At 41.0% G+C, this 15985-nt stretch overlaps 1 protein-coding gene across 8 annotated transcripts in view; it reads left to right on the top strand.

Annotated features, from left to right (window-relative positions):
- The window catches only part of HECW1 (HECT, C2 and WW domain containing E3 ubiquitin protein ligase 1), a 253483-nt gene that overhangs the window by 225742 nt on the left and 11756 nt on the right, over nt 1-15985 (top strand). For all 8 annotated transcript variants that reach the window (XM_088167564.1, XM_088167559.1, XM_088167554.1 and 5 more), the window contains 2 exons: nt 12089-12187; nt 13542-13671. In XM_088167564.1, the coding sequence (XP_088023690.1) occupies nt 12089-12187; nt 13542-13671 (229 nt within the window). The remainder of the gene's footprint in view (nt 1-12088; nt 12188-13541; nt 13672-15985) is intronic.

The raw sequence follows: 15985 nt of genomic DNA, 5'->3' as shown, positions 1-15985 counted from the left end.
GTGTTTTGTTTGTTTTTCTTTGTATGAAAATTAATGCATTTGTTTAGCAGAACCTTACTAAAAAGTTGAAGACCTGTGAGTAAAATGCTTTTGTGCAGAATCCTACTGAAGACCACAGACATGATACAGTCAGACCCAATGCTCAAGTCTCCAGAAGCTGTAGATTATTGCTGGCCAAGTTGTCCTAATGAACTCTACTAACTTGATGCTCATTTAGAACTGCTTTGGGGCAGGACTTTCTTCATTCATTTCCCATAATGAACTTTTCTTTCTTCTCTCCAGTACCTCTCCTCATATTCTAGTCTATTCAGTGTGCCACTGAACAGAGTCAGGCAGAAGACTTGCATGTGTTTCTGCATCTCATTCTGCAGGCAGATGGAAGCCTCGTGCACCCACTTTCCATGCAGACAAGATCTTGCTTTCCCCGTGCTCCAAGTCAGCTGACATGGTCACTGCAACTGGTTGAGTTGGGCAAATACACAGTCTCCCATCAGGGCTGATTGCCCCAGGCATGGCACTGCCTGGGTTGCTTTTATGTGCTCTGGCACATGGGCAGAGGCAGCTCCCTTTGCCTACATGGTGCTGTGGGGGCACAGCCCCAACCAACCTCTGAGCAGCCCTTTTATTTATTTTGTGTAAACGAGAAACCACATAACCAGCACTCTCCATCTCTAGCGTGCCAAAGAATGCAGGGTGTTGTTTTTCCTCTTTTTTGTTGTAATAAACCCAAGGAGAACCGAGAATGTTGCAATTTCAGCTGTCTTTTCTCCTTAGAGAGCTTGGTTGGTTTTTTACCCCAGTTTCCTTATGAGTTGTGCCTTGTGCAATTGCTCTGCCTATCCATCAGATTCCTAATCAGTTTGAGACCTGTCTGACAGGAAGGTAAATGTCTTGAAGATAATAATTTCCTAAAAGCTTTGTGAAACTTGTGTCTGGGTAAAGGACAGATCCACAGAAGAGTGGCTCAGTGAGGCAGGTGGGAGAGCTCAGCAGGGATCTGGGCTGTCTGTGCTCACAGCTGCTCAGGCAGTGTGAGTGAGCCGGCAGGTCCATCACAGGCACAAGCTGCAAAGCAGCCACATCTTCTTGCTCAGTAGCTTGGGGACCTGAGGCAGAGCTGTGCAAGCTCAGGGGAGACAGAAGGGACAAACTGGAGGTACTCCAAAGTCTGGGAAGTGCTAGCAGAAATGTATAGGAGGAACTGGGAGCTACTGCAGGATTGTAATGTGGGGCCATCAGAGGCAGATCTATAGGAAACAAAGCTCCATTAATCCTTCTACACAGAGATTGACGTATTTCATTGAAGTGTTTTTAAAGAAAGTGGCAAATTGCCTCATGACCTAATGGGTTGTATTCCGATGTGGACTAGTTCATGGGATGGATTTAGGCACACTCAGTGGCTCTTTATAGAAACAGTGGAGAAATGTAGTCACAGCATCTAAGCACGAGGTCTGCAAACAGCCATTACTCCTCTCCACTGACTGAAGGGAGCTCTTGGGAATATGTGGTCTGAATTACTCATGAATCTCTCTGACTTTTCAACTGTTGTGGCCAGCAACCTACATATGGCCTCAATACCTGTTTAGTCAGGGAGTCAGAAACACTGGGTTTGGTTTTGGGCTTAAAAGGGCCACTTGTGTGGGTCTACATTTGGGGGAGGAATTAATTTAGGAGACTAATTTTGCAGACATCTTGAAAGGACCTTTTTATCCTAAACACTGAAAAATCATCCTCTTAAAAATCAGATAAAGCACCCCAGAGTGAGGCATCAAGCTACATCCAGTTGTTTTTGAAATTGGATGATTGCCTGTTTGCCTCAGTTTCCATCTGAAGAGACTTCCTAGTATGTAATCAACTTGAATTCCATTTGATGTACGGTACTGCTCAGAACTGCTTTGAAATTCTCAGATGAAAGGCACCATAGAAAACCAAAGTATTTAATGTTATGTTAGACTATAAATTTTAATTACTAGCAATATCTTATTATAAATAAATTATGTTTGCTTGAGAAATTTTCAAGCACTATTGTAAATCTTCTGGACAAGAATGATATTAAAATAAATGTGCAGCTGAAATAATTTATAATTTATACCCTTTTTCCTGTGTGAAAAGGGTATGTTACTGAAATGTCTTCTTGCTGCTGTACTGTGATCTCACTCAATGCCTCCTGTACTTAAGTAAATTTTGATTTTCCTATTAAGTTTGATGTATGACTGTATCACATAGAGCCTGCCTCAACAGCTGGTTAATTATTTATTAAGGGTCAGGAGAAATTGGAATATTAAAGGCAAACAAGAAACTGAAGGAGAAAAAAGCATTCTTCTTAACTGAGCTTGTACAGCAACCATTTTGTCTTTAGAAAAAGGTCCTGCTTTATATTTACCTTATTCTTGACTTTCTGTCTCTTACTAGAGAATTTTTTTCCAAGCTCTTTTGAGGATCTGAATGGCATTGCTTTATGAGTTGAAAGAAGAGATGTCTCTTACAGTCTCAACCCCTTTCCCCATCCCTGAGTCTCACAGTCTCTCTAGCACTTCTTCCAAATTCGAGTTTGGTTTGAGGGAAAGGCGGCTGTTCTGTTTTGTTCTGTATTTACAAAAGTCATATTTATGGGTTTTTCCCTTGCTTAGGGCCATTTAGTCTTTTGCAACAGTGCAGATTAATCTGCCCATAGATGGGAGGCTTCACATGCAAATCTCTGTAGTGTCTGCACCTTGCATGTGGCAGAGGAGAAAAGGTTAAAATCCACGCTGTCCCCGAGCACGTGGGCCTGCAGGGAGGCAGCAGGATAGGCAGTGATTGTCAATGTGTTGGTAGTGGCAAAAAAACCCCAGGGAGTGATGAATGTTGTCATATGTCCTGTTCCAGCCACTCTGGAATGGCAAGGCTGAGCTGTCACTATGAAGTATTGCTCAGTCATCATTTCCCTCCTTATTTCTCACTACATTTTATTCAGACTTCAGTAAGGAAAAGAAAATTCAGCTAGAGCAGGTGCAGAAATTCCCAAGATAACCTTTTTTTGTAAGTAACGCAATTCATACATCAAAAGAAAGACTGCTTGTAGAGCAATATTGTTTTCAGTAAATCACACAAATTCATTTTGGGTATTTTTGAGTAGCAAAGGCATTTCTGTTTCTGTAGGCCTCTCCCTGGGATGTTTTGAAAGTTACAAGTTTCATTTGTTCGTTGAAAATTATTCTTGGTTTCAATATGTTACCTTAGTGTTACATTGAATTCCAGAAAAGGGGAATATTAAAGATTTAATTTGATCTGATATGTATGTTTTTAAAGGGAGAAAGGTAATGTTTGTCAGTTTGCCCCAACTTGAAATAGGAATACTTTTCAAAATCCCAATAAACTTACGGAGGATGAGAAAAATCCTAACCTGTTCACCCTCTATGAGAAAAGTTCATGTGATAGCAAGAATGCAGAAATGTGCATCCAGTATCTTGTGGCTCATTGAAGGAAGCTTTTTACACTGTGACTTATTACTTGCATTCTAGAAAATGGCAGACTAGAAACTGGAATTAGTTAATTGTGTTGGAAAGATTTGTAAATAAAAATAAAAAACTTTCTTAGACTTCAGAACACAAATGCAAAAGTTATCATGTTCTGTGTGTTCACAGAAGAGGATTAGAGTGGTAAGTTTGCAGTGGTATTAGTAAAAGTTGGAAGTATTCAATTATTTGCAAAACAAGACCTAAAAGTAATTTATAGCATGTCTGAATATCAGCACACAGATTTCTGACTTTACTCAATTGAGAATCCTCATCCTGAGAGGCAGGGAAGGGATCATTAGCCGAGTTGCAGTACAATGCAAATCCAAGTGTATGACTTCTGGCCAGGGGTGGTAATTCCAGAGGGCTCTGCACTGCCCATGAGCTGTTTGCAGTTAGCTCAAGGATATCTGCATCACCCCTCATCATGCAGGGTAAACATTCCTGGGTGCTTACCAGGACTTTATGATGAACAGTCTCTTTCTCCTGCTTAAATACCCCAGATAGGCTAGAAAGGTTGTGTCTCCTTTGAGAATAAGTCAGTTATTGTGGCTGCAGTGTTTGCAGTTAGCCATTGAAGGAAAATGTGCAGTCATTCAGCTGGTGTTTTTATGACCCTTTTGTCTGGCAGATGACTAAATCTGTGGATTTCCCTGTAGCTTGACTAGTTTGTTTCAACACATGGCAAAGCTATGGAAAGCAAACATAAGTCATGCAACGTCTGAAACTTCACCAATTCATGCAAAGTGCCCACCAACAACTCTTCCAAAATCTTTGACTGAGAAGTCAGGTCTCTTGATGAAAATGTTCTTTTGGTTGTTTGAAATAAAACAACCCATAAGCATCAGACTGAACTTATCCACAAGGAACTGATGATAAACTGGAGCTGATTGACAAAATTACGTATTATTTTATAGAAGGTGAGAAAGTAAAAAATTTCAAATAGACTAAACAACTAAAATGGAGTATAGACTCAGAGGACTGTGATTCCATTGCTGTCTCTATCACTTGTTTTCTGGATAACTTCAGATAAGTTCTTTTACTTTTGTATTTAAGTTTTGCCAGTTTTCACATGAAATATTGGCGCTGATCTCCTTTGGAAGCTGATCTCTCTGCTTTGAGATTTGCCAGTCAGCAATAAAGTCTAGGATCTGAGATTCACAAAATGTAGAGGTTTGTTGTCTGCTAGCCAGTAGTTCATACCTCATTCTGTATCTCCTCTATCGCTGCTGGGCAAAGGAGTATTTGCCAAGAGTCTCCCAAGCCAGTGTGTCTTATCCCTTGTACCAGCAAGAAAAGCTAAAGTTTGCAGGCAGCCTGGTTGCTGATGGGGATTAGTTGTGCTCGTGCTGCTGTGTTCTGGCAGGGGTTCTCCCAGAGGAGGATGACTGTACATGATGGTCATGAGGCTAAGAGATGGCTCTGCAAGCAGAGGTAGCCACTTTGGCACTTGCCACACTCCTCCTCTCCTCCAAACCTCTGCATTCATGGAACTTGTTACTGGTAAAATGATACCTAGCATAGATTTCTTAGTACAGAGAGAGACCATGTTCATTTTTCAATCTCCTTATTAGTTCAAAGGCAGACCTGAAATTAGCTCTCTGTTTCCAACGTGTGGTGTCTCTGGTGCTCAGACAGCTCAGACACTGAGGCTGGCGTGCCTGCAATGGTCCCACACAGAGGAATTCCTGTACCTGCTGTAAGAACTTCAGGCACAGTTCAGCTGATGTGCAAGAAGCCAGTGCCATCCACACCAACATAGGGCTTCCTGACTTGGCTGCAGTGCTGAGCAAATGCAGCTGTATCCCTTTTTCCGTGTGAGCATTTACCTGGAGCTACTGTGGGGAGGAAAGGAGGTATTTGATAGCTGAAGAGAAACCCAAGGGGATCCTATGAATTTCCCTTATCTACATTATCTTTGCCTCTCATTTTTCAGGATAAAGCAGAACAGCCTACAGCTTTTGCCATAAATTCATGCTTTCATCTCCATGACACAATTAATCTTTTAACCTTTTCTGTCAGTTCTTTTGTGGTGGATATAGCCAGGATATAAGAAAGATGAAAAGACATTTTGAGTGAACAAATAGCTAGGTTAGGGACAAGGAAAAGACTTGAAGGATCTGATTAGGTTAAACAAAGAAGCAATAAGGTTTGGATTATCTCTTTGTTTTTCAGTTGCTGGTAATTTAGGCGTCAGGAATGGTTTGAGGTTTAGTTGCTAATTTAGGATACATGAGCTCCAGAGATTTAGAAGGACATGGACAGTTCACATTTCCATCACATGTAAGCAATAGTTCTTTTTCATGTGGTTACTCCTTGGTACTGAGAAACAGAAATGTGTTCTGCTTGCAGATAGATTCAGAAAATAGAAGTAGGAGAACCACTTACTGACGTCCCAGTATTGTTCTGGCCTTTTGCAGCAGAAAATATATGCACAAATTAACAACAAAATGAGAGATTATCTCACATAAATTTACTCATCATATGAAACTCTGGTGCCCACCAAAAGTAAAAATATCTAAAGAAAAGCTTCTTTTCACCTGAAGAAAATGATCTGTTCAGGATTTGAAGTGCAAAAGAATTTTATTTGTACCAAGTTGCTTTTCTTTCTGAAAATCGGTTTTCATCCTTTTTCTTTACTTGTTTAATTTCAGTTCTTGGGTGATGCACCTATATTTCCCACCCTCTCTGAGCACTCTATTTTATGGCACTGCTCAAGCAGGTCTGCTGGACTGTTCCACTTTACAGTTGGGGCTACTTAAGAGGGGCTAGTGCTTTCTTAAATGAGTGTAACAAAATTCCTTGAAAATATAAATAAAATTCCTAAGTTTTATAGGCATAATAAGCAGACAGGATTATCAAAGAGTGGCTCATGGAATATGCTTCTTGATCTTTTGATGCCTGAATTAAATGCCTTGGCTCTGAGTAGAATGTATCCTCTATTAAATCCCAGTCACATTTGCTGGGGCAGCAGGGATCAATTCTTGTAGACTCTTAACTATTTTAAGTTCATTAGTTTCCAGGCTGGAAATCTGCACACACAGTTGCTCCGTGTCAGTACTCCTAAACATTTTCTTTAAATTTTAATTGAAAAATGGATGGAAAATGAAGCTTACCTGAAGAATTTTCTGTCGTTTCACAGTAAGGAAGTATGGAGTTTCCCCTTAAAAACTCAGTAACTGTCTGAAAACCTGGAATGAATTTTGACCATACATGAGATACATTTCATTATTTAGAACATAATGCACAGGAGGTAAAACCAAAACCTGGTTGGGGTGAGTCATTACCATTCCTTCAAAAGAAGCATGTGGGGATCTAGAGTAAGTTCTTATGTGAGATGCCAGTATGGTTAGATACCAGAGTCAGTGCAGCATTGGGAGATGCTGTGCAAATGTGACTCAATACTGTATCTTGGTCTGTCTAAGATCTTGGTCTCTAAGGATTTTTCATGTTAGTGATGGATGTAAAAAAGAAAGCGAGCTAACAGTATTCCTGTTACTCCTTATATTGGAATTCTCCTCTATGACTAATTTAGGAGTTATTTTACCTTTTCTCTTTAATGTGCTGAGACTTCATGAACTTCTGTCTCCAGCCTTTGTAAGAGCCATTCCTTTCACATTAACGACACATGAGGTCATCAGATTCCTGAACTGCAGAGGCACGGTGCTGGAATGCCACAGCATCCACCTCTGAGCCTGCCGATACACAGAGCACATTTGCCAGGAGGCCAAATGACACGGTGGTGAAGAGGAGTCTGCTGGGTTTGCAGATGCAAGTCAGATAAAGAGAACACATGAGCTGTCCCAGCCTGCATGGCTCAACCTTCCTGACAAAAGAATGCTCCATGTCATCCCATTAGTCCCTTCAAATGTTCTCTCATTTGAGTGAGTAGGGGTAAATACACACCAAATTAAAGAAAGGCATTTGTTAATGAAGGCTAATAGATAGAGGTGTGGATTTGATCCACTGACAAGGTTTTGTAGAGGTGACCTGATCTCTTGCACTGAGCCAAAACAAGGATGTGTGCTACCAACATCTAGACACAGACCTCTGGAGCATATGCCTGACACACTGCCAGTATTGCTTAAAATTCATAATGTAGGAGTCCAGGCAGAGTTGTAACCATCTCGCTGGTCGAATCTTTTTGCAAAATACAAATTCTTATAACTTTCCTGCCAAAAAATAGAGAAGTTCTTCGTTTATGAAGTGCTAGTGCTGGTGACAACACCAAAATTCAGAAATCATAGACTCAGTACATTTTTCTCTGCATGTTGTATCCCCCCCCCTCATATCAAAAGATTACAAATCACAAAATTTTAGGCTATAAGAATTGATTTTTAATTCCTTTAATCAGCAGTTTCTGGCCTTCAGATTGTTCACAAGTGTCTTCATAACAACAGCAGTTTTAACAGTGCTTTAAAACAAGCTGTACCACAACCTCTGAATCCATGATGCCTGCTTTCTTACAAATCTGTGTTTCATGACTGAATTCTCTGTTGTCTGATAAGATATATGTTCAAGAAGTATTTCCCGTGATTGTCCCTTTCTAAATATTTCCCTCTTGGTATATTCTCTGATACCTAATAATGATCAAGGTTAGATCCAGTCTCTCCCACTGTGAAAGGACTAAAAGGCTCTCCATCTGCATCCACCTAACACATACCATTTGTCCTCAGGAGAGCTGCCAAGGACAGACCCTGGACCAAAGTGTAGCCTCATTTGTTCAGCTTGTCTTTCAGGTGGCCAAACATTCATCTGAACAATTAAACAGTCAAGCGCTTTAAAACTGGTGCAACAGAATGTGTAAATTTCCCTTACAGATGAAAGCAAGTCTTGTGAAAGTGACATTTTCAAATTTGATGTGAACCATGCTATATTTATCTCTCTCAAGCCCTACTTTGAATATTTTTTCACAAGCTACTGCATCAAGAAGGGCACACTTAAATGCAGCTGATGTGTTTGAGTGAGATAAGGTTTGCAGGATTTTCGATCTTTTTAATCTCATCATGTGCTTTCTCTTTTTAAGATTTGAAGTTTCTTATACCATACCTAATTTAGCCCACAAGGCATGGTTCCCAAAGCATTCCCAATAGAGTGATAAAGACCATTCTTTGTCTGTACACACAGACTACAATCTCTTCAAGGTACATCATTATCTATCTGAATCCAAGGAAAAACTGTCATATAAAATAGAGCTCCATTCATTGAACCAGTTGAAAGAGAGCTCTGTACCAAAGGGTCATTGTGGGTCCTGCCTTGCTCTGGTGCTGTATGATAAGGACCAGAGTACATGAAATCTCCTGTGACTCAGCTGCAGTCAGAGGAAAATTTATTGCCTAGATGCTGCTACAGTATATGGGTTTGTCTTTCCCTGGGTACACGGATATGCAGTAAGTATGCACAGAGTCCCATGGAGGGGAGTGAGCCTGTTATTTTGCAACAGGCTGCTGTGGGAGCTTCAGGGGCACCTGAAGCCTCCATAAGGAAAAGGAATTAGCTGGGTACAGTGGAAATTTCTGCAAATGGGTCAAAGAGTAGTGCTGTTAAAAGCCAGAAAGCAGGTGCACACAATGTCCTTTTTGAGTGGACGAACAGTGTCAATGGGTAGTCAAACCAGAGCAGCTCCACTGCTCATTAATTCTGCCTCTCGTTCCACTATTTCCTGTTCATTAACTCCCTCCTGCATTTTCCCCCGCTCTGGAGCACATTACTCAGGCTCAATCATTGTCTCCAAAAGGGAAGGGTGTTGAAAGAAAAGGCCAGAGCAAGACCCTGCATTCCCCACATCTTCCAAACTAGCTTTTCTGCTAGAAAGAAACCAAACAAGTATTTTACACTTCCTTGGAAAGATAAATGTAATTCAGGCTTAAGGAAAGTATGCGCCCTCCAGCCAGGATTTACCTTTGTGCTGCTTATTCTGTCAAGAAAACTTGTTTTGTTCTGAAAGGACTGTCTTACACACCTCTAAATCTCACCCCTGCTCTAAATCTTTCAGGAAGAAATAAACACAAGAGCCTGGCTTTGTTTTAACTGGCTTTTGTAAGGAGGGCAATTTGTTTCTTCTTGCTTTTTTGTAAATTTTGATACATTTTAAGTGGGACTGCTATGTTTGTCTGAGGGTAGTGGCAGCTTGATGAACTCAATGGAGCCGCACACAGATAAATTGTATATTTGTTCTCTGAGAAAGGCAGCCAATGCCTCCTGTTGATAGGTATCAGTTGGCTTACCATGGTCCATGTTTCTCAGTGCTGGACCAGAGAAGTGTAATGTCTGGTCCCAGGCCCCTGTCCAGCATGGACAAGGGGCCAGAGATCCTTCTCCTACACCATTTTTCAGAAGAGAGTCAAGTATAGCAAGTCTCTTCCGAGATATCAAAGCTCTGTTCAGGGGCAGAAGGGTCTGTGGGCTGGAGAGCTCACATGCCTTGGCCACACAGCACCATATTTTTCTGTAGTGATATGGAGCTGTTGGGGAATACAGTCTGCAACATAGCTTTTTTTTATCCAATTATATTGATAGGCACCAGCAGCGGCAACGTTTCGGTAATTATTTCATCTGATTTATCTCACATGTTCTTAGGCTGGTGCCCTAGGCTTGGCCCTTTCACACAGAAATACTGCCCATGGCTTTGGGATGGTTCGATACAGTTCTGCCACAAGGCACTGATTCAAATTAAACTCTCCATTAACAGCCCCTGTAACATGAGCCTGTAGCTATAAACACCTTGGTGTAGGTGCATGACCCTTTCATGTCAGCTTTGCAGGAATGCCCTCAAAGCCATGCAGAAGTGAAACAAGCAGCAAGGAGAAAAGGGATGCTGTTCACACATTCAAGCAGTTTCTTAGGAGAAGCCATGTTCCCAAATCTTGCCTGGCAGTTCACTTTCAGCTTTATTCCAGGTGGCTCCTGCCTGCCCAGTCTCACACAGTTGAGTAGCTGTGGGGTGAGCACTGTGGTGAGGAACATCCCCAGCATTTTCATTCAGTGCTCACTTTCAAAACATACAGGGATGGATGGGGGGTGAAGAACAAAACCAGAAAAGCTGACACGCATTATTTGGGACAAACGGACTTGATTATGGATCCTGAAGGTGCTATAAAACTGACGGATTACAGGTTCAGCATTTCTGGGATTTGAGCTGTCTGGCTTCCACTGTGCTTTCATTGTATCAGCTCCCCCTCATTTCCTTGCCTTTTGCTGGAAGCACTGCACTGGAGCACAAGTGAAGTGAAGCAGGCCCTAACTAGACTCTACAGCTGCCTTTTGTTGCTGCTGTGGAAACAGCTGTAAGGGGTAATATAATAGTTCTTCTGTGGCCAGTCAGCTGCATATCATAAGCACCTTTCTCAGATTCAGGGGACCCGGAGGCAGCTCCTGTGGTGATGTAAATGCTAATTGGGCCCACAGCAGGCTATTTTGTGCCCCATTTGACATACTAAGCACTTGTTGTTCTGTCCCATGAGCATAAAGTTGACTGAACAGATATTCTTTGCTACCTTTATTACAATCAGACTCATGTTTCATTCATGTGGAGAGGTCTTTGCACTAGTTCCTGTGAGTTGAAGGAATGGTTTCTATACTTTTTGATACTTTTCTCATCTTCTGTGTAGCAAAACTTTCCTGTGTTATCAATCAGCTCAGACTTGGAGTGCTCACATTTGGGGTGCTGGATTTTTTCCTTTCATTTCGTACATATTAGCAAGTTTTGAATGGCTGTTGGGCATTGTTTTTACAAAAATCGAACTCAACTGGACTCACACCAGTTTTGTGGTTTTCTGTCTGAGATGATTGATTTAAAAGCAGGCTTAATGGAAAAATATAGAATAAGTCATAGAAGAAATCATAGGAAGAAAACTTTAACAGTTTATCATCACAAGTCACAGACTATAATATAAATAAATAAGGCACTATTTGAGTGTAGTTGTAGGGGGACTGGGGGTTGTTGTTCTTAGAAACAAATACAGAAGTGTGTAAATACTGAAAACAGCTGAGCAGCAGAATTAAGAAAGTGATCTGGGGACAGCGTGCCAGAGCTTTTAGATGCTGATTTTAATGTGTCCTTGGTCAACAACAGTTAGATTATTTGGACTTCAGTTTTCCCCTGTCAAGTCAATTCACTACTCTTTTAAAGTACTTTAAAGCCCCACCTCGGATAGAGTTGTAGCTAGTCAGAAACTGCATATATTGAGTCTCCAAATATCCTTTGCAGCTCTTTTGAGATAGCATTTGTTCTGCTGAGGTGGAGCATTACAGTATTTCTCAGGCCAAATACTGTATTGGATGTAGTCAGTCTGTATCAGAACATTGAATGAGAGATTACAGAAAGAGAGTGTTCATTGGTTTGGCACAGGAGAGCACATAATGTGCCAGCTGCAGGTATGGGTACAGTAGGAGGTGCATCAAGGAGATCCATTATTGATCAGACATGGGAGGAGTGGCATTAAGTGCCTGTTCGGAAAAAAATCAGGGAATAAATGTGAAAAACTAATTCAGAAACAAACCAACCAAAAAACCCTAGTTGCTACCTGTGTAAGTTTCTATAGTGGAAGTCTTGAGTTACACTTCATTTACTCTGCATTTTTATTTCACAGGTTCAGGTTCAGCGGTCGTATTCTTGGCCTTGCTCTCATTCATCAGTACCTTCTTGATGCTTTCTTCACAAGGCCATTCTACAAAGCACTACTAAGGCTGTGAGTATAACCATGCAACCATGCAGAAACAGCAATTCCACAGTGAGTCCTAAGTCACAGCTCCGTAGGGAGTTGCTTTGAGTGAACTGACCTTCAAGTTCTTTCTGCTGTTGGTTTGTTGTGGTTGTTTGCGATAGAAAATGAACACATTTTAATTTTTCTTTGCTTTCTCCAAGAACTTGCCATTCATAAATACTATGTTGACAAAAATAAATAAGTATGACATCTAGAAACACACATCAGAAAGTACTGACACATAATGCCAGAGTTTACTACTGATGAAAAGTTACAAAGATTCAACCAGGTGGAAGACTGAAAAACATCTTTGATGGAAGGAAACAAAATAATAACAAAAGAAGGACAGAGGTTATAGTAAGCAAAAATACATCATTTGTAATGCCTCAGTGGTGGAGTAGCTTTTCATTCTAAAGCATAACTTGGGTTAATTAAGAATGTTAATGTAGATATAACCAGTGAATGTTTTTTTGGTTCTTCTCCTGTCTTTTATTTTAGTAAGCATAAACTACCAATAGTACATAACTTTCAATTTGAAGTTTATGAGGTTAATTTGGATTGACAACTAGTCCCTCTTTAATTAATAGACTGAAGTAAGACAAGGTACATACAACAATAAAAAAAGCCATAAATATTAACTCAAGAATGCAATTAAATGCTAAAGAACAGAATAAAGCTTAGCTGAAACAGATCATCAATTAAGATGATTCTCAATCAGCAAAAATACATGTCGTTTTAAGTCCTTTATCATGTTGGTCTTTGTTGTTTAACTATTATTATTGCTGGGGTACAAACACTCATCTCTGTTGTACCTGATCTAGTCTGAAAATAGGCTGAAACCAAGGGTTATCCCTGCATTCTTATTGCCCCTGTAGGAAACTGGAAACTAGGCTGCTCATAACATCCACCTGTCCTTTCAGCAGACAAGGATGACTCCTTATTAGCAGAAATTTGGGCTGCCTGGTCTGCCCAGTGTCATTCCTGTGTGCTCACCTGGCAGATGATAGGTAATGGAAGCAGTAAGGCACAGCATGGTGGGGCTGAAGGGACACGTTTGCTGTGAAGTGCAGGGCATCCTGAAGATCCACATAAAATCAAGCCCTAGGGGTGTCTTTTGACAGCAGATAATGCAAGCAGCCAGCAGATTTGGCCTTGAGCCCAGCTATGCAAAGCAAACAGTTGCAGAACTGCTTCAACTGTGAAACAGCCTTTGATGTTAACAAAACTAAATGAACTTCAGTTTTATGTTGCATCTTCAGTAAATTTGTTCACATGCTTAGTAGGAAATCATCCTTCCAGTAGTCACAGGGTCATATCTTTTTTCTGGTCTCGCAATCAGGCCGTGTGATTTAAGTGACTTAGAGTACCTGGATGAAGAGTTCCATCAGAGCTTGCAGTGGATGAAGGATAACAATATCACAGATATCCTGGATCTAACCTTCACAGTGAACGAGGAGGTGTTTGGACAGGTGAGCACAGCTATGCAAAACATCTGAAAAGCAAATCTGAAGCTGACAAAGTTGAGCATGATGAACGTCTTTCTGTCAGAACAGATCTTTTAGCCTTGCAATAACATTTTCTTCTCCTATCTTCTGTTTCTTTCAAGCCACCTGTTCCAAGGCAGATGTTTATTCTTAGGGTGTATAATATACAATACCAGCCCCCCTACAGGCCTGTTGAGCCACACATTGATGAGCATGAGGAATTCTCTGGAGTGCAGCTCTCTCTCCAGGGTGTAGTTCACACAGATGTGGCATTTGGTGAATGCAAGCAATGTAACTTAAAGCTGATGTGACTGAAAGGATGGGCTAGGAGGGATAAAAAACATTTGACAGGTGGTGTAGGACCCGGCAACCTTCACCATTATTTTGTCTAATACCTCCCTGTTAGATTCAGTGTCTCTTACTTTCCTTGCACCTATTTAACAACTTGGTATGTACATCCATTTATTCTTTCTACAGCTCAGCTCTACCTTAGTCAGACAGTTCTCTGTAGCCTGATTGATCACTATAGCCTTAAGGAGAGGGCAACACTGGCTTAAGTGTAGTCTGGCAACCAGAATAAGTGTCTTCTCTGGGATTCTTTGGTTTTGCACTGAACCCCTGGTGCTCTTTGCTGTTGCAAACCATGCTGGACTATGACTATCTTTGGGAAGCCTTGAAGGGAATCAAAACAATATTCAGACCATGATTAAGGATCTCCAAGGAGATACTGAAAACTAGAGAAACTGAAGAACCAAGCTCACCAAGCACTGCAGAAGTTCAGGGGATGGAGATACTTTGTAAGGAGCAGACACAGTGTCAAAAGGAGCAGAGAAATCAGGTGGAATATACAGAGAAAGGCTCTTACCACTTGACAGTAAAGTTTCCTGGATGGGTTTGCACAAGCTAGAGAGTTCTGTTAGCTAGGGAAGAGTTAGACAAGTTTCTGAGGGGGGAAATTCCGGCCCTGCTCAGCTATGAGCTTGAAAGTAACAGAAAGCAAGCAAGACTTCAGGGGGTATATTAAAAACTGAATTTAGCCTGTATATAGCAAAAGGTTACAAAGTATGAGCAGAGTTAAGGGTAGATGAAAAGGACAGGGCAGGAGAATTAAAGTAGGAAGCCTCTGTAGGAACAGTGACGCTGTTTTTCCACAGACTCAAATGCAGGAGTTTTTCACAGACTTGGAACTGAGAGCTTGCATGACATTGAATTGACAGTACAGTGGTTTCCCTGGAAGGTATGGCTGCATAAGACTAATACACAAAGGCAGACAGAAACATACAGACATTCACAAAGGCAGATGAGACAAGTTTGTATTTAAAAGGGAAGACTACAAAGTTGAATAAGATCTGCGTTGCCCTGATGCATCGGAAAGTAACATTTGGCACATTAATTACTTGTTATACTCTCCTCAAAGGAAAGAGAAAACAGTTACATAGGAGTCTGTTGTGGAAAATAAGAGATGGCTCCAAAGAGAATAGGAAAAATCACAATCTGTTGTAGATGCTGTGATATGAAAGCAAAAGAACACTAAAAACCAGATGCTTTTGATGCTGTTGTCTAGTACTTTATTTCCTACGTATTGGACACTGACCTTGCTAGAACTAATGATGGGGGGAAAGGTTGGTTCTCACTGTGAATTACGTCAGAATCCAAGTGCTCTAAGTGAAATCTTACTGATTTTTATCTTGAAATTTGCTAAGTGCTGACAGCAAAATAACAAAGAAATTACAGTCGCATTTTATGCTCACAGATGGATCCTGGTTGGAAATTCTTCCATGCCAAGAGTATCTGACCACTTAAATGCCATCTGAGCATTGCTTTGCTTGGTACACGTGCAAGTGTAGATCACCGTGGGAGCTCTGCTAATATTTGGGAAGCTGGATTTCAAGGGCTGAGTAAGGGAAATAAGAAATGTAATGACTCCTTGAGAAGCTGTATAGTAGATGGTTACAGCCCTTTTGTCCTGCTTCCACAATGACCTTATTATGGACCAGTCACTGCTGCTTTCATATTTTCTTTTTTGTCTCACCTCTGATGTGTGTTGATCTTCTAAGGCTTTCAGGCCAAATCCTCTTTCTTGGTACTTTCTTAAGTAGAATTTACTCCAGGTGAATTCCAGCCTTCTTGCGTACTGGAATCCGGAGCATTCCTGTAACAGCAGTGATACAGTGTCAAATCGAGCATTACACATTTTTACTGGTGGGGACTGAACGACAATTTATGAATTTCACTTACAAGACAGAGATGTGTCAGTTGCTCGTGGCCCAAAGTACTTTCCCATGCGTTTACCTAGTAG

Source organism: Sturnus vulgaris, chromosome 1, assembly GCF_052056855.1.
Source record: "Sturnus vulgaris isolate bStuVul1 chromosome 1, bStuVul1.hap1, whole genome shotgun sequence".
NCBI classification, from domain to species: domain Eukaryota; kingdom Metazoa; phylum Chordata; class Aves; order Passeriformes; family Sturnidae; genus Sturnus; species Sturnus vulgaris.
The sequence above is the reverse complement of the archived record's forward strand: the minus strand, read 5'-3'. Positions and strand labels throughout refer to the sequence as shown.